Raw genomic sequence first — 21622 nt, 5'->3', positions numbered from 1 at the left:
TTTGTTCCTCTGAGGGCAGAAGGATTGGGTTAGGCTGCCCACAAACGCTGCTGAACCACCTGCCAGCAGATCTGGGGGCTGCTATCACCTCTGATCTCAACACAGAGGAACCTGGGGAGACCTCAGAGCAGCCTTCCAGCACCTGAAGGGGCTACAAAAAAGCTGGGGAGGGACTTCTGACAAAGGCTGAGAGTGCCAGGAGGAGGAGCAGGGAGAGGGGAGACTGAGACTGGAGAGGAGGAAGAAATTCTTTCCAGAGAGGGTGGGGAGAGCCTGGCACAGGCTGCCCAGGGAGGCTGTGGCTGTCCCCTCCCTGGAGGTGCCCAAGGCCAGGCTGGATGAGGCCCTGAGCAGCCTGGGCTGGTGGAGGTGTCCCTGGCCATGGCAGGGTGTTGGGGCTGGGTGGTCTTTAAGGTCCCTTCCCACCCAACCCACTCTGAGAGTCTATGACTCAGGGCAGTCTTTGGCCATGCTGACCACCAAGGGCACTGAATGGAAAAGGCAACAACTCCTCAGCCAAGCCTCTGCACCCTGGGAATGTGTCACTGCAACCTGGAGGGGGCAAGTGATGAAGCCTCTGAGGAAGGAGGGTCATGAGGGTCCCTGCTGCAGCCACCTGGGCTGGGCAAGGAGAAGATCCTGGCTACAGAAACACAGAATCATTTCAGTTGGAAAAGATCTTTAAGGTCATTGAGTCCAGCCACAAACCCAACCCCACCATGGCCACCAAGGCCTGTCCCCAGCTGCCATGGCCACAGGTTTCTGGAACACCTCCAGGCATGGGGACTCCACCAGCTCCCTGACCACAGCAAAGTAACCTTCCTCAATCTCCAGCCTAAACCTCTCCTGGGGCAACCTGAGGCCATTTCCTCTCCTTCTGCCACCTGACACTAGAAGGAGCCCAGCTCCAGCTCACTGCAGCCTCCTCTCAGGGAGCTGCAGAGAGCAATGAGGTCTCCCTCAGCCTCCTCTTCTCCAGACTAATCAACCCCACTTCCCTCAGCTGCTCCTCACAAGATTTGTCCTCCAGACCCTGCCAAGAGCCCAGAAGGTCCTTCCTCAGCCTCCCCTCTCCCACCTGCAGCCCCAGGCTGGCTCGGGAAGGCTTCTGGGAGGCTGTGTGCTGCTCAGCAGCTCCTGCCTGGGCTGGCAGGCAGCCAGCAGTGGATAATGATGGCAGGTAGCAATTGCAGTTTTTAAAATGCTCTTATCAAAAGATTTAAGGTGAAAGATAAGAAGAGCACACTAAATCATCACAAAGGGAACACTGGCTAAGGTGTAGGATTTCACAAATCAAAACAGTTATCAAAATGAAAAGCCAGGAATAGAAAAACAAGCTGAGGAGAGGAGGGGAGGGAGCTGCTGGCTTCCCAGGCATCCATCAGCCTCCACCTCCCTTGGCAAGTCTCAAAGCCTGTGTGAGGAGTAGGGGGAGAAGGAGAAGGAGAAGGAGGAGAAGGAGAAGGAGGAGGAGGAGAAGGAGGAGGAGGAGAAGGAGGAGGAGGAGAAGGAGGAGGAGGAGAAGGAGGAGGAGGAGGAGGAGGAGGAGAAGGAGGAGGAGGAGAAGGAGGAGGAGGAGAAGGAGGAGGAGGAGAAGGAGGAGGAGGAGAAGGAGGAGGAGGAGAAGGAGGAGGAGGAGAGGAGGAGGAGGAGGAGGAGGAGGAGGAGGAGGAGGAGGAGGAGGAGGAGGAGGAGGAGGAGGAGGAGGAGGAGGAGAAGGAGGAGGAGGAGAAGGAGGAGGAGGAGAAGGAGGAGGAGGAGAAGGAGGAGGAGGAGAAGGAGGAGGAGGAGAAGGAGGAGGAGGAGAAGGAGGAGGAGGAGAAGGAGGAGGAGGAGAAGGAGGAGGAGGAGAAGGAGGAGGAGGAGAAGGAGGAGGAGGAGAAGGAGGAGGAGGAGAAGGAGGAGGAGGAGAAGGAGGAGGAGGAGAAGGAGGAGGAGGAGAAGGAGGAGGAGGAGAAGGAGGAGGAGGAGAAGGAGGAGGAGGAGAAGGAGGAGGAGGAGAAGGAGGAGGAGGAGAAGGAGGAGGAGGAGAAGGAGGAGGAGGAGGAGGAGGAGGAGGAGGAGGAGGAGGAGGAGGAGGAGAGGAGGAGGAGGAGAGGAGGAGGAGGAGGAGGAGGAGGAGGAGGAGGAGGAGGAGGAGGAGGAGGAGAAGGAGGAGGAGGAGAAGGAGGAGGAGGAGAAGGAGGAGGAGGAGAAGGAGGAGGAGGAGAAGGAGGAGGAGGAGAAGGAGGAGGAGGAGAAGGAGGAGGAGGAGAAGGAGGAGGAGGAGAAGGAGGAGGAGGAGAAGGAGGAGGAGGAGAAGGAGGAGGAGGAGAGGAGGAGGAGGAGGAAGGAGGAGGAGGAGAAGGAGGAGGAGGAGAAGGAGGAGGAGGAGAAGGAGGAGGAGGAGAAGGAGAAGGAGGAGGAGGAGAAGGAGGAGGAGGAGAAGGAGGAGGAGGAGAAGGAGGAGGAGGAGAAGGAGGAGGAGGAGAAGGAGGAGGAGGAGAAGGAGGAGGAGGAGAAGGAGGAGGAGGAGGAGAGGAGAGGAGGAGGAGAGGAGAAGGAGGAGGAGGAGAAGGAGGAGAGGAGGAGAAGGAGGAGGAGGAGAGGAGAAGGAGGAGGAGGAGAAGGAGGAGGAGGAGAAGGAGAAGGAGGAGAAGGAGAAGGAGGAGAAGGAGAAGGAGGAGAAGGAGAAGGAGGAGAAGGAGAAGGAGGAGAAGGAGAAGGAGGAGAAGGAGAAGGAGGAGAAGGAGAAGGAGGAGAAGGAGAAGGAGGAGAGGAGAAGGAGGAGGAGGAGAGGAGAGAGGAAGGAGAGGAGGAGAAGGAAGGAGGAGGAGAAGGAGGAGAAGGAAGGAGGAGAAGGAGAAGGAGGAGAGGAGAAGGAGGAGAAGGAGAAGGAGGAGAAGGAGAGAGAAGGAGAAGGAGGAGAAGGAGAAGGAGGAGAAGGAGAAGGAGGAGAAGGAAGGAGAAGGAGAAGGAGGAGGAGAGGAGAAGGAGGAGAAGGAGTGAGGAGAAGGAGAAGGAGAAGGAGAAGCATGAACAGGGACAGGGGCAGGATGAAGCAGCAGCAGGAGCAGGGACAGGAGCAGGGGCAGGGCAGGAGCAGGAGGGACAGGAGCAGGAGCAGGGACAGGAGCAGGGGCAGGGACACTTGGGCTGCTGTCTCAAAGCAGCAATCAAATGGCAGGTACACAGAGAGGTGCAGCCAGCCCCCCCCTCCACAAACACCTGCTTATTTACAGCCTTCCTGGGGAGACAGAGCCATAAATACAGCTCCAGGCTCTCCACAGCATCACCCCACGGCTGCTGGCTGCTTTTATCAGAGTCATCTGACCTGGAAAGCATCTGTTGGTAATATCACTCTTTTATTATTTATCAAACCCATTTCTCCATAGAATGACTAATTTCATACCCACAGCTGCTCCCAGCTCTCCTCCACAGCTGCTCCTTCCCTGGCAGCCAGGCAGGTCTGCAGCCCACCTCCACCTCTCACCACCCTCCTGCAGCTCCCCAGCCCCTCCAAGGCCCAGGGCTGGGTACAGGACCAGCACCCCACGCTCCCACCCTGCCATGGACAGTGCCAAAGCAACTCCAGTGCCAGGAGGAGAGCTGGGCAGCATCCCTGGGAGCTGCTGATTTGCAAGAGAACCACTCCCACACTTTGGTCAACCCTGATTTTTGGGGGGGTTCCTGCAATTGCAGTGAACTTGCAGAGACTGAAGGAACAGAAAATGTTTCTGTTTGCTTGTGCCAGCAGCAGGCAATCTGCTCCCAGGCAGGCTGGCACTGAGAGCAGAGACCTCAACAGAGAGGAAGAGAAATCAGCAAAAGCCAAACCCACCTCCAGCACCTCTGAGGGCTTTTGGCTCCTCTGAACTTCCCAGGGGCTGGCAGGGGAATGTTTGCTGCTGGAAGCAGAAGGTTCTCTTGCCAGGCTTCTCCCTCAGATGCTGCCCTCCCTCTCAGCACACTGCTGGACACCAGTGCCCAGCTGACACAGGTGATGCACCAGCAGGGAGGCTTCCACTGCTGAGCCTGAAGCCAACCACACAGCCCTCAGCTGAGTGGCTCTGGGGCCAGGCATGAGCCCACTGAGAGCAAATGGGTCAGGGCCTGGCACAGGCTGCCCAGGGGGGTGGTGGAGTCCCCATCCCTGGAGGAGTCCAAGAAACCTGTGGCCATGGTTTGTTGGCCATGGTGGTGCTGGGTTGAGGGCTGGACTGGGTGACCTTGGAGGTCTCTTGCAAGTGAAACAATTCTGTGACTCTAGACACAGAGTGGTGGTTGTGGTGCCACGGAGTCAGACCTGGATCCGTGCTCAGCACTGCCAGGAGCTGCAGGAGAATCATTTCACCACACTGCCCCTGAGCCCCAGACCTTACTGCTGTCCCTGGGACCATCCAAGGCTTCATCCACCACATGCCTGCAACCAGCTCTGACATCCCTCAAGGCAGGGCTGCGTAGGGCTGGGGCCACTCAACCTCTTCACTCCTGGGCTGCTCCTGAAGTGGAGACCTGATGGAGCTGTTAGCATGGGGAGGTGTTTTCAAATGGAGAATAAGCTGGGGATGATCACACAGGCTGCAGGTTCTCCTTCTGGCCCAGAAAACACTCAATACAATAAAAAAGGGGGGAAAAAACCCCCAGCCCCAGGCTGCTGACCTGCACTGTGCTGAGCACAGCTCTTCTGCAACTTGTCCTATCGGATCCAGAGGAGAAAAAAGTGCCAGATGTTCTTACTTCAGCTTAAATGTACAAAAAACCCACAGAATAAGCAAATTCACTCCTTGCCTGTGCCCATTCATCAACCTAATTAGAGAAACCTTCCAGCCCCAACTTGGTGCTCTGGGAAATCAGGCAGAGGGGCACTGAGGTGAGACGGCGCAGGCCTGGCAGGAGCTCTGCCTGCCACAGCCCACCTGGGCTCCCCACACGTGTCCTGCGAGGCTGTGCCCACCCCAGGAGCCTGTGCCCACCACCACCACCACCTCTGGGTCTCCAGGTGAGCTCAAAGGGTCTCCTCTTTGCTGAGGGAGGGGATTCTGCCCCTCTGCTCCGACCCCACCTGCAGCACTGCCTCCAGTTCTGGTGCCCCCAGCCCAAGGACATGGAGCTGGTGGAGAGGGTCCAGAGGAGGCCACCAAGATGACCAGAACCAGGGCTGGAGACCCTCCCCTGTGGGGGCAGGCTCAAGGATGTGCAGGAGGTCAAGCTGCAAATGCTCTGGGAAGTGAGACAGCAAAGGGGCAGAAGCAGCCACCCCCCACTGCCTGCCCAGTCAAACCAGTTGCAGCAGTGCTGGAGGGAGGAGGGTGAAACTGTGGCTGGCAGGAGCGGGAGCAGGAGGTGAGGAAAGCTCTGTGGGACCTGCCCCAGCCCAGCCACAGAGCTGCTGCAGCACACATTTTACACACTGAAGCCTGCAATTTTAACAGCTTCTAATTTGGCAATACAAGAGGATTGATTAGGTGAACGTCCCCAGGCAAGAGCTGTAAACCCTTAATTGCAGGGTAGCAATGCTTCCATTTACACACCCCACTGCCAAGCCCTCCTTCAGCAGCAGCCACTCCAAGCTCCTGCTCATAAAAACCATCCCAGGAGCAATTTCTGCTCCCTGGGTACAGAGCGGGGCTGGGCTCAGCCCCCCACTCAAGCACACCCACCCTGCTCAGCAAGGCAGGAGCACTGCTCAAGCCCCAGCACCCCCCACCCACAACACCAACTCCAAACCCGGTGCCCAGAAGAGCAGGATCACAGCTGGGGATGGAGAGGACAGAGAGCTGTGCTGGCAGAGCTGGCTCGAGCAGCAGGACTGGAGGTAAAACCCTTCCCGTGTGCTACCAGCAGCATCTGGGGACTCATTTCTGCTGAGTCTCAAGGGTTTGGGGATAGGGGAGGTGTTATCTGCTTGTTTAAACAGATCACCAGGAGGCTCTGCATGTGGCAATGACCTTCTGAAATTAAAGGCTTCAGCAGCAGCCAGGTCCTGGGGGTGACTGAAGTGGCAGCAGCAGGAGGTGATTCACTCCCGGGCTGGCACTGGGCACAGGGAGGGAATCCAGCCCCAGATGGCTGCAGCTCAGCCACCTCTTCAGGCTGCTGGGAACGTCCTCCTCACCCTCAGGAAAAGCTTTAATCACCCAAACCAGCAGACAGGACCAGAAGGCACCTTCTCAGCACATATCTGAGGGGACTCACCCAGCCTGCCTCCAGCAGCACCCCGGCAGGCAGCACCCCGGGAAGCAGCACCCCGGCAGGCAGCAGCCCGGCGGCAGCGCAGCCTCTCGGGACTTCCATCCCAGGGCTCCGGGCGAGCTGCAGCAGGTGCCTGCCACCCTACCTCCTCAAGGTCACCACACTGATTTCAATTCAGCTGCTTGGGTGAGGGCTGCCCATCTATGTAAATGTTGCATTTTGTTCTCCTCCCATTTCTGGCCTTTCCTCAATTAACATTTCCAAGCAGTCCCCCAAGACTCCCGCGCTCCCTGCTCATCACGCCGCTCCCGCAGCCTGGCAAGCAAAAGGGTTGGGTTTCAGCAGCTGAGGAGATTCACAAGCAAGAACTTAGGCAGGGCATTTAGGGTTTCTCTCCATTCACAGGCCACCAGGATTGTTGCTAATTTCTCTGTCACTCAAGCTGGCTGCTCAGCAGTGACAATGGAGGTGGCAAACTGGAGTCCTATTGTGATGACCTCGCTGCCTTCTCGGCACAGCTTCAGCTGGGAAGATGATTTGGTCTGCTCCTAACAGGGCTCTCTGCAAGTGCAACTGAACCATTACCCTAATGCCAGAAAAGGGCTTCAGTGTCTGCACAACTCTTGCTCTGTGCTTCCTGAAGAACCTTTCAGAGATGGGAAAGGTTCCATGGATGTTCTCTGGCTCTCCAGCACAACCCCAGTCCAACAGCACTAAGCTGTGGACGCTGCTCAGCAGGGAGCAAGGGGGAAGTTTTCTCCTTGCAGGGCAGTGGCTGCTAACTGCTGCTCTGGGGAGGAAAGCCCCAGCCCTCCACTTGTGATCACAGAATCAGTAAGGTTGGAAAACACCTCCAAGCATCAACCCAGCACCACCATGGCCACTAAACCATGTCCCCAGGGGCCATGGGCACAGGCTTCTTGAATGCCTCCAGGGATGGGGATTCACCACCACGCTGGGCAGCCTGTGCCACCCCCTGACCACTCCTGCAGTACAGAAACTTTGCCTAATATCCAGCCTGGGCTGCAGTTGCAACCTTTACTGGAGCTTGGTGGGGTGGGATTTGGTTTTGTCTGTATTGTTACTGCATGTGCCTGTTAAACAAGGAGATAAAACTGCCAGGCCACCTCCTGCCTGCTGCTGGGCGAGCCGAGCCTCTCCCCTTCTCCACAGCAAGCCTCTGCACACATCTATTCCTCCAGCGCATCCTACCCAGGGCAGCTGCTGGCTCCTTCTCCTCTGGCTGTTAATTTTCATCCCTGGTATCAAATTAAGCAATAAGGTGTGACAGACAGGACATGGCTGGGCAATTATGCCGAGCCTCAGGTGGTGCTCTGCGGCGGGAGGCTGGGGGCACCGGGCCTGTAACCACCCGAGACGTTCAATAATCGCCTTGGAAAGCGTGGCCAGGAGCCTTATTTGTTAGTCTGAGAGGAGCCTGCTGGGGATGCTGGGCTCAGCCTGCCTCCAAGCTTTCCTTTTTTCCACTTCACATCGAGGTGCCCCCTGGTGCAGCAGCAGCAAAAGGGTACTGGCCAGGAGATTAAAGGGACAAGGGAGATGGAGCCAAGAATTGGCAGCTTTCCGCTCGGTTGGTTGTTAGCGCCCCGGAAGGGAGCAGCACCAGTGCTTGAAGCCACTTGCACACCACCTCAGCAGCTCCTGGCAGCTGCTCTCCCCCTCACCTGAGGCTGAGGGGGACAAATGACAGAACTGTTGTGGTTGCAAGAGACCTTGGAGATGTTCACGTCCAACCGCTCGCCTGGTGATGGTCTCCAAGGTCTCTTCCAACCCCAATGGCTCTGTGAAATGGGAAGTGGTGGGACAAGCCACTCAGCCCCTGGAAGCATGAGCATGATGATCTCCAAGGTCTCTCCCAAACTCAACAGCTCAATGAAATGGGAAGTGGTAGGACACAGCCACTCAGCCCCCAAAAGCAAGGACCCCAAGCTCCATCTCCCCCTCCACAGCCATCCCAACTCCTACCCTGCCTCCCGCAGGGGTGGAGGCGAACTCCTGACACGTGGAGATTGCTCTTCAGCAGGAATTGTGTTTTCCCCCCATGAATATTTATAAGTGAGGATGTAATATTAAAAACAGCCCCCCCATGAAATATTCATCTGGCACATGTCAGAGCTGCAATCCAAACAGGCAGCTCTGACTGACGGTGTCACAGCTCAGCCATCACCACCTCCACTGATGGGGCTGTAAGTGGTAAATAATATTAACTAATGAATCTTCCACAGCCCTCACGTCGAGTTTGGAAGCAAATATTTGCTAGAAAATCACTCTACAACCCCCCCACACACACTCCTGCAGCTCCTGCTCTCTGTCTCTGGCAGAAGACAAACAACCTGCATCTCTCTGCACCAGGGGTTCACACCTCGCTTGGTGCTCACAGCCCAGGTCCCTGCCGTGAGTTTCAGCGGCTGGGGAGCGGAGCGAGCGCTTCCCTCCCACCATCAGCACTCTCAGGAGCCCCATCTCTGGAGGGATAGAGCTGACAGGGAGTAGAAAGCTCATCTCACCCAGGCAAGCAGTAACAACGACACTGCCTGCATTTGCAGCCTGTCACACTTCCCAGCCAAAGCCCTGCAAGCACTTTGTGCTCCGAGCAAAGCCTCCCAGGCTGTGCTTGGGAAGCCTTCTCCAAAATCCTCCAGGTCAAACCTGGCCAAAGAGCAGCTGCCCCTGTAGTCCCATCCTGCTGAAAGCAGAAGTGTGGGAGCACAGAACCACAGTCATGGAATTGTTTGGGTTAGACAAGACCTCTTAGATCGAGTCCAACCATCAACCCAACCCCACCATGGCCACCAAGCCCTGTCCCAGGTGCCATGGCCACAGGTTTCTAGAACACCTCCAGGCATGGGGACTCCACCAGCTCCCTGGGCAGCCTGTGCCACTCCCTGAGCACTCTTGAGGCAAAGAAATTTTTCCTCCTCTCCAACCTAACCCTGCCCTGGCACAATTTCCTCTCCTGTCACCTGGTAGTAGGGAGCAGACAGAAGGCTCCCTGCGCGCTGCCCTCAAAGGCCTCAGCGCTGTCCCTACGCCGAAAATGACCAAACCCAGGAGAAGTTTCTCTCTATTTCCAGTGCTCTTTAATCAGAATTGCCTGGGGGGAGGTGTTTCTAAATGCACTTGACCTTCCCTTACTTGAGGGAGAGGGTGACAAACAAATAATTGCAGTGACTCTCTCTCATCTACAGAAATGTCAGTTCCAGCAGGCAGCTCCAAAGGCGAGGCTCTGGCAGCCGGACACAACACAAGGGGCTGCTTTCCCCCCAAGAAAAGCCTCACCCTGGCCACAGCACAGCTGATCCCTCGCTCACAGCATCCCTCCTGTCTCCCCCAGGGCACACAGCCACGACACCAACTGCTCCCACCTGGAGAAGCCCCTTGCAGCTCTGCAGTCTGCTGGGCAGGGATGGCACAAGCACGACCCTGGCGCTCCTCCCCGGGAGCAGAGCCCTGGCTGCTGGGCTGCACATTGGTATGCTTCTGGAGCTCCCTTCCATAATGAAGTTAGAAGGACATCATCATCCTGCCAGGCTCCCTCCAACCCCCAAAGATCAATACCTAATGCTGAACTCCAGATTTTATCTGCACTTTGCAAGGGGAACAAAATAACACAACCCCCCCCCCTCCCCCTCCTCTCTTTCTTCCCTTTCCAATTACCAGAGCCTTTCAAGACTGAGCTGGGGATTTTCAGCTCCATGGAATTTTAGGCAGTGAACAAAGGGATGGAAGTGATCTTCCAGGGTGTGTGGAGAACTTTTGTGTGTGGTTTGCTCCCTGGATGAAAGTGCAGAGGTACAACAGAGGGTACAGAAACTGAGCATCACCAACACTTGCCTTCCAAAAGGAAAGTTGCCCAGGGAGGTGCTTGAGGCCCCAGCCCTGGAGATACTCCAGGTGAGGCTCAACAGGGCTCTGGGCAACCTGATCCAGCTGAGGATGTCCCTGCTGACTGCAGGGAGGTTGGACTGGATGACCTTTAAAGGCTCCTTCCCAGTGCTAGCTCAGTGCATGGCTACCATCACAAGGGAGTGGCCAAGCCTGGAGAGCCCTTGCAAGAAGACACAGCAACCCAGTGAAGTGAGGGACTGTTTCACCTACAGTACTCCAAACCTTAACCACTCCTTCAGTGAAGCACTCCCAGCCCTGGCAGCCTGCCCTCAGCCCAGCCAGAGGCAGCCATGAAGGGCACCAGCTCTGAGACTTGTCCTCAGAGAGCACCCAGGAGCAGCTGGGCATTAAGGAAGACACCAGCAGGGCAAACAAGAGTGGTTGGCATGATGACATTTGGAGTGCTAGGGAAGTTCTGTGCCCCACTGGCAAGCCATCAGGTTGTATGCTGGGGGCTCCCAGCTTTCCCAAGCTATTAAGGAGATTGCTGAGTGCTGAGCAGCTTTGGAAGCCTCTCTCTAGGGCTGAAGCTCTGATCCCCACCGAGGAACCAGGGCTGGTCCAGGGCTGGCTGAGCTCCACACCACCAGAACAGGCACACAGGCAGCACACACCTGCCAGAATGATGTCAGCAAGCACTCTGAGTTTGCTTGCAGGGAAGTTTCTCTGGGCTCCCAGCAGCAGGGAGTGCATCTCAGTGCTGCTCCTCTCTGCTCACCCCAGGCCCGGCCCAGCTCCAGCAAACCACAGTGGGTATTTGCCCTGCCATTTCGCTTGCCCAGGGCTAACAGGAAGATACAGACTGCAACTCACAGATGGGTTCAGGAACTGCCATTAACACTGCTGCTGCATTCTGAAGGTGCTTCCAGAGCAATCAGAGTGTCCCCATCTGCAAAGCCAGGGGACCCTCGAAGCAATCGACGCAGCCCGGCGCGCTCCGGCGCAGCGGCCGCTGGCCAGCCCCTGAGCCTGGTTAGTGGCTGGAGAAATCCAAGCCTGGAGAATCAGGAAGTTTGGCAAAGACCTCTGAGATCATCGAGCCCAACCTTCTACCCAACACCTCCATGACCACTAGACCACGTCCCCAGGTGCCACATCTACTTGTTCTTCGCAGTGACTCCGCCGCCTCCCGGGGCAGCCTGTTCCAGCGCCTCACCCACTGGAGCTGCTGAGCCTCAGCCATCTGGAGCAGCTTAAACATCCCCCAGCAGCTACCCTGAGGGAAAACAACTTGCAATGGGGCTGGAAAGCCCAGGAGAGGCCTAAAATTCCCAGTGTCAGTCTGTCCCACCTGCTCTGGGGGCTGCTCTTCCCCAGCAAGCAGGTCTGGAGGGTGCTGGAACTGCCCATGCATGAGCTTTTCCTCCCATCTGGCAGGGGCAAGGGGACTTCTCCTCAAGGAAAGGGACAAGAGATGACTCTTAGCTCTGCCTTTTACACTTGCTTCTTCCTGCCACCTATGCTTGGCAGAGGTGCAGATCCAGAGCTGAGCCTCTCCAGCCTCCCTGGCAGCTGTGCCAGCCACGCAGCCCCTTGGCACCGGCCGGACTCAGCCACTCGCAGGAATTTTGGCTAGTCCTGGGAACGGGGCAGGATTGTCCTGCTCCCAGCAAAAGGGGAAGCCTGTTCCCTGGGAAACAGCCTGACAAACAGAGCTGGCCCTGCTGGGTGCCAGAGAGCTCCCCTGTTTGCCAGCAGCAGGGAGGGAGGCCTCCAGCCCACCCTGCCAGGGGGCCAGAGCCAGGGCCAGAGCCTGAAGCTGGTGCAGCATGCAGGAGATGTGAGCAACAGCATCTCCACCCAACAGCATTTGGAGTTGGATTTGGGTCTTTTAGGACTCTTGCCTCCTTCCCCCTGAGGTCTCCTGTAGCAGCTTACACAAGGATGCTGATGCAGAGAGAAACATTGCTCCAAAAAAGGGACCAAAGAAATCAAATCAGAGAATCCCTGGGGGGCAAAGGCAGAGCTGCTCCTTCCTGTGCTCAACACACACCATGGGGGAAAAGCCCTTTGTGGAGAACACCCAAAGGTTTCATGGCAGCTGTGGTGCCCCCCTCCATCTGCAGCCCTCAGCTCCAGCAGTCAGGGAACTGTTCTCCAGATCAAACAGCAGAAAGATGCTTTTGGAGGAGGAATCCATCCTCTGGAGCTTATCACTCAGGTTCACACCTGATAGCAGGGCTCCCCAGTGCACTGTTCCAGCTCCCCCCAGGAGCACAGAAAAGCTGAACTGGAGCTGTTAGAGCAGAGCTCAGCAGGAGCAGAGCACAAGCAGAGCCCTTCCCGGAGCCCTCATGCTGTGCAAAGTGCTTACAGCAGCACTGTGCCACCGGCGGGGGACAGGCAGGGATCACCTTGAGGGGGGTGGGAAGGGATGAGTGTCCTGCCTGCAGGAAGCAAAGGAAGGACTCAGACACCACAGCTCAGCTCTCAATGTCCCTGCAGAGCCTCCTGCCTAGCCTGGCACTGTGGGCACAGTCAGGAGCCTCAGTGGGGAAGAAACCTCCAGGACAAATGGAGACCTTCTCCCCCTGGCTCTGGAGCAAAGCCCCTGCCTGGGGACAGAGCAGCTGCTGGGGCCACCCAGCCCTGCTGATGGGCTGCAGCTGTGCCACAGGACAGGCTGATGTCCCCCAGGACAAGCTGCCCACAGGGACTCCCTGTGCCTCATGCACCCTTGGAAAGGGTCAGTGGAGTCCTGCTCCATGGGGTGACAGAGGCAGAGAGAAGAAGGCAGAGGTCAGGGACTGGTGAACTGGGCTGCAAAAGCCTCACAAGGCCAGGCCATGGAGATGGAGGTCAAGAGGCACTCACTGCCAGCCTGCCTGATGCACAGCACAAGCTCAGCAGGGTAGGAAACAGCTTCAGAGATGAAAGCAAGGAACACAAACAGGAGCAGGCAGCAGTCACTGAGCCACATGCACAGGGGCCAAGTCTGCTGAGACTGTGCCTGGCTGGGACCAGAGCCCCCCAGTACCCCTTGAGCAGACCATGGCAGAGCAGGGCTGGGGGGGGCCTTGTGCCCAGCACAAAAGCACCACATAAGGCAGCTCATAAATGCAACCAAAGTGCCAAGAGCCTGAGTGGGGAGGAGGATTTATGGCCTGTTTGAGGGTGGCTGCAAAGAGAAGGGTGGAAAGTTCCCTGGATACAAAAGGAAGTTGTCAGGGGTTGAACTTTCCAAACTCTGAGAGAGTTTTGCACACTCAGTTCCTGTTGCAGGGCTGGTGGGCACTGGCTGTCCACACTCTTCCCTGGCTCTGCAGAGCTCATCCTTCCAAGCAGGGTACCACAAGCCCTGACTTCAGAGAGGGAGCAGTGTCTGGGAGGAACTGGAGGAGGGAGGGAAGGCTGTCCTGGAGGCCTGCCTGACTTACTCAGCCATGTGCATGCACTAAGTTGCTTGTTAAGGCAAGTATCAGAGCAGTGAATAATTCAGACAGCTCTGGGAGGTCTGATCTCCTGACTGCCATGGTGAGCTGGCAGCAGCCAGGCACTCTGGGCTGCTCCCCACTGTTCCCAGTGCTGCCTGCCTGGGCACAGGCTCCTCTGCACCTTCCAGCAGCCTCCCTGAACAAACAACCTGCCCTGAGCAGCTGACACAACCATGGCCAGGACAGCACCACAGCAATCACAAACCCCATGGAGATGCTGGAATGTGAAGGGCAAAGGACAACCCTTGGGGCTCCACATCCAGGCTGTCCCACAGGGCAGAAGCTACAATCTGTGCTGGCTTCCCATGCTGCCCCCAGACACACCCTGGGGCAGGGAGCCTCTGCCATGAAACCAGTTGTGGTGTTTGGACAGAAGGGGAGAGGGTCTCAGAGCCTGTCCCCAGCGCTGCCCCTGGTGCCTAGGTAGGTTTAGCTGCTGGGAAGCAGCAGTTGCCAGGCTGCTCTCTGCCTGGAGCTCCACATCTCTGCTGCAGTGGGGACCTGAACCTCTCCCTAAGAGGCTGAGGACCTTCACTGATTCCACTGCCAGCAGTGGCCAAACAGTGAGCACCAGCCCCAGGTCCTTTCCACAGGACTCTACAAGCAGTGATGAAACCTTGTCTCCTGTTCCATGTGGAGGGCAATCCCTCCTCTGGAGATCCATCACTGGAGGAGGAGCAGTCCTCAGCTTTGGTCCAAGGGTTTAGCTCCTTCACCCCCTGGAGCCTCAGCTTAGCTTCCCTTATGCCCAGCTTCGCCTAACACTGCTCCCCTGCAGCCTCACCACACCCAGCCCCCTGGGCTTCACCGTCTCCAGGGCTGCCATGGAGCCTGACAACGTTCCTCCCCCCCAGGAGCCATCAGGCTGAGCAGCAAAGCCACCTCCAGTAGGAACATCCTTGTGACACACAGCACTGCACAGCCACCAGCCCCCCCTCTGCCACACCTGCAGGCCAGAGGGCTGGCACCACTGGAGGTGCAGGAGGCAGGGTGCTGCCCCTGCTTCGTGGCTGTGCTCACCCTGCAGAAGCTGTCACAGAGGGGTGGCTGAGCCCCTGCCCTCTCTTACCTCTATGCCTGTTGGTCGTCTTGTCAAACATGAGCATGGCGTCCTCCACCTGCAAGACAGAAGAGGGGAGATGGAGGCTTTAACCCTGCTGCAGGCTTCACAGACACAACAGAGACTGGGAAGGGGAGAGACAGAGGCAGGAGCAGCCTCAGCTCAGCTACAAATGATGCAGCAGAGCTCTGGCTTTTGCTCAGAGTCCGCTCCTGGGGACCTGCTGCTCTCTCCCTGTCCCGGCTGACGTTTGATCCTCAAGCAGAAAAGTGAACATTGAAGCTCTGCTGTGCCACAAAGCCAAATATCTGAGGAACTCCTCCAGCTCCTGCTGGTCCCTGGCTGTGCCTCATCCCAGCCCTCTTCCCTTTTGCAGGGAGATAAGGAAGGGCCAAGAGAGGAGCTGTGGATGCAAACCAAGCTCAGGACCTCTCCAAACCAGAGTCACTGTCCTGAGAACTGGGAGGTTACCAGAAGTGTGAGCAGGGCAAAAGCTGGGAAGCCAAGCAAGGTATTCACAGGCTCTCAAAAGGGCTTTGGAGAGCAAGAGGAAAGAGGGGAAAGGGAGGAGGGAGAGAGTTTAATTCGCATCAGACTTGGCATTTCCACTTCAGAAGAGAGATGCCTGATGAAAAGTACTGAAGTGCAACCAAATTGCTTTCAACTTCCATTGCCATTTGCATGATTTATTCCACCTCTGTTTCATCTGCACAGCCACACCTCACATTCTACACTTTCAGAAGGATCTGGTGCTGGGCTTTACTTTCCAGCATCACCATTTTAAGCTGTGGCTCAGAGGCTGGAGGAGCTGGGGGGGGTTGGTGCTGGGTGCTGCAGGAAAGGTTCTGGGCAAGCTCTGGGCAGAAATTAGAGACTTGCTACTCCCCATCAGAATGAGAACTGTTCCACCAACAACTGCTGGAGATGCTGAGGGAAGGGAGAGGATCCACAGAACTGTTGGGGCTGCAAGAGACCTTTGAGATCATCAATTGCAAGCACTCACCCAGAGCCCACAGTCCCCCCACTGCCACTGAGCCACAGCCCTCAGCGCCACAGCCACACAGCTCTGAAACCCCTCCAGGGCTGGGGACTCCACCACTGCCCTGGGCAGCCTGGGCCAGCGCCTGAGAGCCCTGCTGGGAAGAAACTGCTCCTAACATCCAGCCTGAACCTTCCCTGGCACAGCCTGGGGCTGTTTCCTCTCCTCCTGTCACTTGTTGCATGTGAGAAGAGCCCGACCCAAAAGCAGGACTGCCCTGGTTGTGGGGCTGGGGTTTCTTGGGGGGGCTTAGGATTCCCCCCCATTAATTTTTATGACACTTCCATGTTCTTATCTTCTGGATTCCTGTGACTCCTTCCTTTCAGCCCAAGTGATTTACACTGCAGCTCCAAGCTCCCTTCACCTCACACAGGGCCACCAAAGGGCTTCTACCAATCCCCTCAACCCCCTCTGCCTGCTCCGTGCTGACCTCTTCCCCTTTCTGCCAACACAGCTGCACAGCAGAACAAGCAGTGCACAAAACCTTACACCATGCCCAAGTTCATCTGAGAACCTGCCTCTGCTTATCTTGTTCTGAGCCTTTCCAGCCCAAGTGCTTTGCAAAGTGCCTCAGTGATTGCCTGGGCTGGAGGAGCAGCACAGCTCCTCTGTACCCATCGAGAGAGAGACCTCAAGATGCTGATGCACTGAAAAATCCAAACCACAGAGAGCACAGAGCCATTTGTCCTGCTGCCTCCCTTCACTCCAAGGAGGAAAACTCACAAGTATGAGCACTATCAGCAGGCAGATAAGGCCAGAGCTTCCCCTCACCCCCTCCAGCACTTATCTCTGCTCTGGGGTCATGTTTGCACGGCAATCTTTATTTTTCATCCTCACAGGTCTTGGCCTCACTGGGACCAAAAATTACATCTGGCACCTAATGCTGCTTCCCAGAGCATCACTGGGGCTGCTGCCTGGGTCTCTGGGAGGCTGCTGAGCACCCTTCTGATCCCACATCAACTGCAGTTCCAGGAGTTTTAATATGCAGCTCTCCCAGTGTGACCTTTCTGGCTCAAACCCCACAGCAGAGAGAGCCCAGGGAGGCCCTGGGTGCAGCCCAGCACCAACCCCAGCAGCCCAGCACCAACCCCACCAGCCCAGCACCAACCCCACCAGCCCAGGCTGCTCTGCTGCCCCCGGACCCAGAGGCTGCCACCACTGTGCACAGGCTGTCCTGGCTGGAGCTGCCAGAGGGACATCTGCTGCAAGGACCTCAGTGGGGATGTCAAGCAGGCTGCTCATGTTGCTGTTAGGGGGAGAAGAGAGGCAAGATGAGGCACAGCACGACTCTAACCCTGCTTTTGCATGGCCACAGCTCAGCCTGGAGCACCCCAGCAGGCCAAATGTTGAGCTGTGGGTACAAAACCCTCTCTTGGGTGCAGATATCCTGGAGGTGGGCACCTCATGGCCTGGCATTGCACCAGGGGAGGTTTAGGTTGGATATCAGGAAAACTGTTTTTAACTGCCAGAGCAGCCAGGGACTGGCAGAGGCTGCCCAGGGAGGTGGTGGAGTCCTCATCCCTGGAGGTGCTCCAGAAATGTGTGGCCATGGCACCTGGGGCTATGGCTGAGTGGCCATGGTGGTGCTGGGTTGCTGGTTGGACTCCAGGATCCCAGTGAAAGGATTCTATGACTCATCCCTCTGGGCAGTGGGCTCAGAACTGGGCACTCAGCTCCCCAGGAAAGGGTCAGCCCCAGCAGTTCAAACCTGAAGACCTGCAAGGGGGAAGCAGCTCAGCAGCGAGGTTCAGCCATGGCCCAAGCATGCCTCTCAGCAGAAGCAAGCAGTGGGGTGTCCAGGGCAGCTGCTGCCCTTCCAACAATGTCTAATTGGTTATCTTTTCTGTCTCCTAAGGTCAGAACATTTTATCTCTGCCTCTGCCCTTTCTGAGTTTACCCCACCCTGGGTTATTTTTTTGGGCAGCCATTGTAAGAGAAGAATAGGCTCTTTCCTCCACAGTCCAGTGACACAATGAGACTTCTTGAAGCCTCCTGAATGGATAAAGTGCTGTGGCAAAAGGAAAATTCTATTAGGGCTCTGCAAAATAAAACATCTGAGAGCTGGGGAGGAAAGCAGGAGAGGCAAATCAATACGGGGAGGGCAGCACGCTCCCAGGAAAAACTTTGCACCAGTTGCAAAAAGGTGGTGAGGGTATGGGAGGGAGGCTGGGGGGAGAAAGAAACTGATTAATTCAGGAGCCCCATCAATGGCATGGAAATCTGGCAGAACAGCAAGAACTGAGGGTAGGAGAAGCTGAATATACAAAGGGCTGAACAGAATGAGCGGAGCAGACAGGCTCGCGCGCACAGCCCCTTTCTCACGCCTCTCTCTGAAGCAAACACAAGCAGCTTGTTCAAGTTTTCATCAAGGAGAAAGAAGGGACACAGTCAAGGTAACTGGCAGCAAACCCTGGAGTAAGCAAACTGATCCCTGTTCCAGGGGAAGGGAAAAAAAACCACCAACCACCACAACAAAACCAACAAACCAGCAGCCCGCAGCTGAAACTCAGCAGGCTGGGAGCTGTGGCTGGCCAGCATTAACCCTCTCCTCCAGCTGAGGCTCTCCTGCTCCCCCAGGAGTTACAGATGCTTCAGCTCCAAGCCCTCCAGGACTCAGCTCAAGCTGTGCAGCCAGCACCTGGCTGACAAAGGAGAAGGAACTTGTGGCCAGGGATAGAAGAAAGAGGAGTGGAAAATGCAGTAGGGACCTGCAAGGCTCAGCTGGGCACCCACCACAGCTGAGCACCAGCCAGAGGAACCCCGAGGGAGGTGAGACCTGGGGCTGTGAGCCTGGAAGGGGCAGGCTGAGAGGGGATCTGCTCAGTGCTTGCAAGAGCTAAAGGGTGGAGGTCATGAGCATGGGGCTAGGCTCTTGTCAGAAGCTGCTTTGGTGTGAGGGTGCTGGAGCCCAGAGAGGCTGTGGAGTCTCCTTCTCTGGAGAGATTCCAACCCCCCAGACACTGCAGTCTTGGCTAACCTGATCTCACAGTACCTGCATCAGCAGGGGGCTGGACTCCATCTCTCCTGAGGTCCCTTCCAACCCCAGCATTCAGTGATTCTGTGACTGCAGGAGTGGCCTGCTGAGAGCAAAACCAACCCCGCAAAGGGCTGGATGTCCCCAGGGCATGTGTGACACTGGGCCACCAAGCAGAGCCACCTCCCACCCGACCTGCTGAGAAAGCAGCTGGCAACCTAGGGAGTCCTCTCCCTTCTCAGCTGTGGTTATAGCTCAACTTGGAGGCTTAAAGGAGCTGATTGGTCTGAAGTAATTCTGCGAGCATGGCACAAAGTGAGTAGGTTCAGCACTTCAGGCAAATACTAGAAGGAAGACAAAAGGACTTGCCAGGCAGTATCAGTTCCAGACAGACACTGAAACCCAACAGGCTCCTCCTCTGCCCCAGCACCCCTCACACAGATCCAATTCAGACCCAGTTTCTTACACAAAGCCTCACTAATGGCCTTTAGTTTATTTAACTTCTTTCCCCCCCAATCCACTTGGGGCTGTGAGAAGGGGAAGGGCAACACCACTTCATTACTCACTGCCTGGAAGGAGGAAGAGTGGAGAATAGGAGGAAAGAAAAGAAACCTGGAGGAGCCAAAGGCTTTAATAATCCTAACAGTTCCCAGGGTTGTTTAAAATATGCCCAAGCAGTTCACAAAAGGCTCCACAGAGATAAATGTATTTGATTTTCTCCCACTTTAATGGAGGCACACATTGAAAGCAACAAAACCAGGGTGACCTAAATAAAACGGCTCTGAGCTGCGCTGGGAAGGCTCCGAGCTGAGCCCCTCCGCCCCAGCCTCCTCCCTCCAGTCCTCCCCCTTTCCTCCTCAGGACTTTCAGCTCCTCTCTGCTCCAGGGAGCAGTCCTCAGCAGGTGCAGATGATCAAACCTGCCAGCAGCCCAACCACCTCCCACATCCTAACCAACAGGCTGAGAAGCCTCTGCCAAGGCCACCCCAAGCTGCTGGAGGCTGCTCCTCCCGAGCCCGGCGCTGCCGCCGAGGTGCCCAAGCCAGGATGCTTCCTGCAAAGCTTCTGCTGCTTCCCCTTTACTACAGCCATGTGGCACCTGCATGGGCTGGCAAACCCAGGACGTGGTCCACACACACAGCTTGGGAAGCCAACACTCCTTTAGGAGGTGTCTGTGCCACAGGAGTGGCCACAGCCACTGCTGCACACCCCCGAGCTCTCCTCCTTCCAGCTTCACTCCCAGTAAAAGCTCCACGAGGAAACCACCACCTCACCAGGGTGACCTCAATCCAATGGCTCCTAGCTGTGCTCAGAAAGCTCTGAGCTGAAGCCCACTGCTCCAGCCTGGCAGCAGGACACAGCCTCCTCCCTTCAGTCCTGCCCCTTTCCTCCTCAGGACTTTCAGCTCAGTGCCACTGAACAGACACCCAGCAGGCTTTATGCCTCCTCCTCCTCCTCCCCCAGCGCAGGAAAGGCTTTCCTGATCCAAAGGCTGAGTTTTCCCAACACATGCAGAGCATGTTGAGATGCTCCTGCATTCCCCCACCGTGCCCCAGGGGCGGAGGAGCTGTTTGTTTGCATGGCTCCCGAGCAGCTTTGGTGCTGTGTTCTCCACCCCTTCAAGGTAAAGCAGAATTAGGGCAGACAAACGAAATAAGGAGCTGTAATCAAACACTGCAGCAACCCAGCCTGGTCCTGGGAGAACAGAGATGACAGAGGGATGACATTCAGCTACACACAGCTGGGTCCTGCTTCCACTCCCTCTCATCCCCCACTCCAAAACTCCACAGCTCTACCACTTCTTCACAGACTGCATCAGGCTGGAAGGGATCCTCAGAGGTCATCTTGTCCACCCCCCTGCAGGCAGCAGGGACAGCTCCAGCTAGAGCAGGCTGCCCAGGGACACATCATGTTTGACCCTGAATGTGTCCAAGCATGGGGCCCCAACCACCTCCCTGGGCAGCCTGTGCCAGGGTCTGCCCACCCTCAGTGTGCAGAGCAACCTCCTGATGTCCAACCTAGCCCTGCCCTGCTCCAGTTTCAAACCACTGCCCTCAGCCTATCCCCACAGCCCCTCCTGAGCAGCCCCTGCCCAGCATTCCTGTAGCCCACTGCAGATCCTGAAATGCAGCCCCAAGGTCTCCCTGGAGCCTTCTCTTCTCCAGACTGATCAGCCCCAGCTCTCCCAGCCTGTCCTCACAGGAGAGGTCCTCCCTCCCTCTACCCTTGTGGCCTCCTCTGGACCTGCTCCAGCAGTTCCATGTCCTTGTGCTGGGTGTCCCAGAGCTGGACCCAGCACTCTTCTGCTCTCCAAGAAAAGTGTGCTGGCTATTCTGGTCTAATTCCTCAAATCATTTCTACACACTGCACAACTCCTCCAATATTTTGCTTTCTGAAGCAGAAAAGCCTCTCAGCTGTTAGGGAACTGTCAGGTGCCATCATTTTCAACGTGCCTGTGAAAGCCAAGCGCCAGCAACGTGCTCCTGCAGATTTACAGCCTCCCCACACACAAATGAAGACAAATGGGCAGTGTGTGCCAGACAGGAACGAATGGCTCCCCCCACACCAGGCCTCTGGGGCTGATTACAACAGAATTAAACACAGAAACAAACACTTCAACCTCTCCTCCTCTTTCTGGCAAGCACGTCCCCCTCACCCTGGCACAGCTCCTTCCCCTCTCCAGACACCCTCCCCTCCCAGGGGTCCTCACCCCAGCCAGCCCCTGGTGTCCCAGCACAGATGACCACAGCAGCCCACAGGCTCCCAGGCCAGAGCAGGACTGGTCCCTGTTCCACCACGCTCAAGGGCTCCACTCCTGATGGTTCCTGTCTTGGCCAACGTACCAAGAAGCAAACCAGAGACCTCCTGGGCTGCAAGCACAAACCCTGCAGCTTCCTGAGGGAGCCCCAGCTGGGTGGTGAGAGATTCACCCTCTGCATGGACCAGGCACAGTTGGTGCAGAGCTCCACAGGGGGCTGGGGGCACAGGGTGAGGTCCCTGGCCGAGCTCCTCCCAAGCGAGCAGTGCCACATT

The 21622-nt window shown here is 56.7% G+C and overlaps 1 protein-coding gene across 11 annotated transcripts in view; it reads right to left on the bottom strand.

Moving 5' to 3' along the window:
- Positions 1 to 21622, bottom strand: part of MSI2 (musashi RNA binding protein 2) — a 236775-nt gene that overhangs the window by 79961 nt on the left and 135192 nt on the right. For all 11 annotated transcript variants that reach the window (XM_068154934.1, XM_068154937.1, XM_068154939.1 and 8 more), the window contains one exon: positions 14587 to 14635. In XM_068154934.1, coding sequence (XP_068011035.1) covers positions 14587 to 14635 — 49 coding nt within the window. The remainder of the gene's footprint in view (positions 1 to 14586; positions 14636 to 21622) is intronic.

The sequence above is a fragment of the Melanerpes formicivorus genome, unplaced genomic scaffold, assembly GCF_026170545.1.
Source record: "Melanerpes formicivorus ecotype bairdi unplaced genomic scaffold, bMelFor1.0.p_v2 SCAF_29, whole genome shotgun sequence".
NCBI classification, from domain to species: Eukaryota; Metazoa; Chordata; class Aves; order Piciformes; family Picidae; genus Melanerpes; species Melanerpes formicivorus.
Note: the sequence above shows the minus strand (reverse complement) of the source record. Positions and strands in the feature narration are given on the sequence as shown.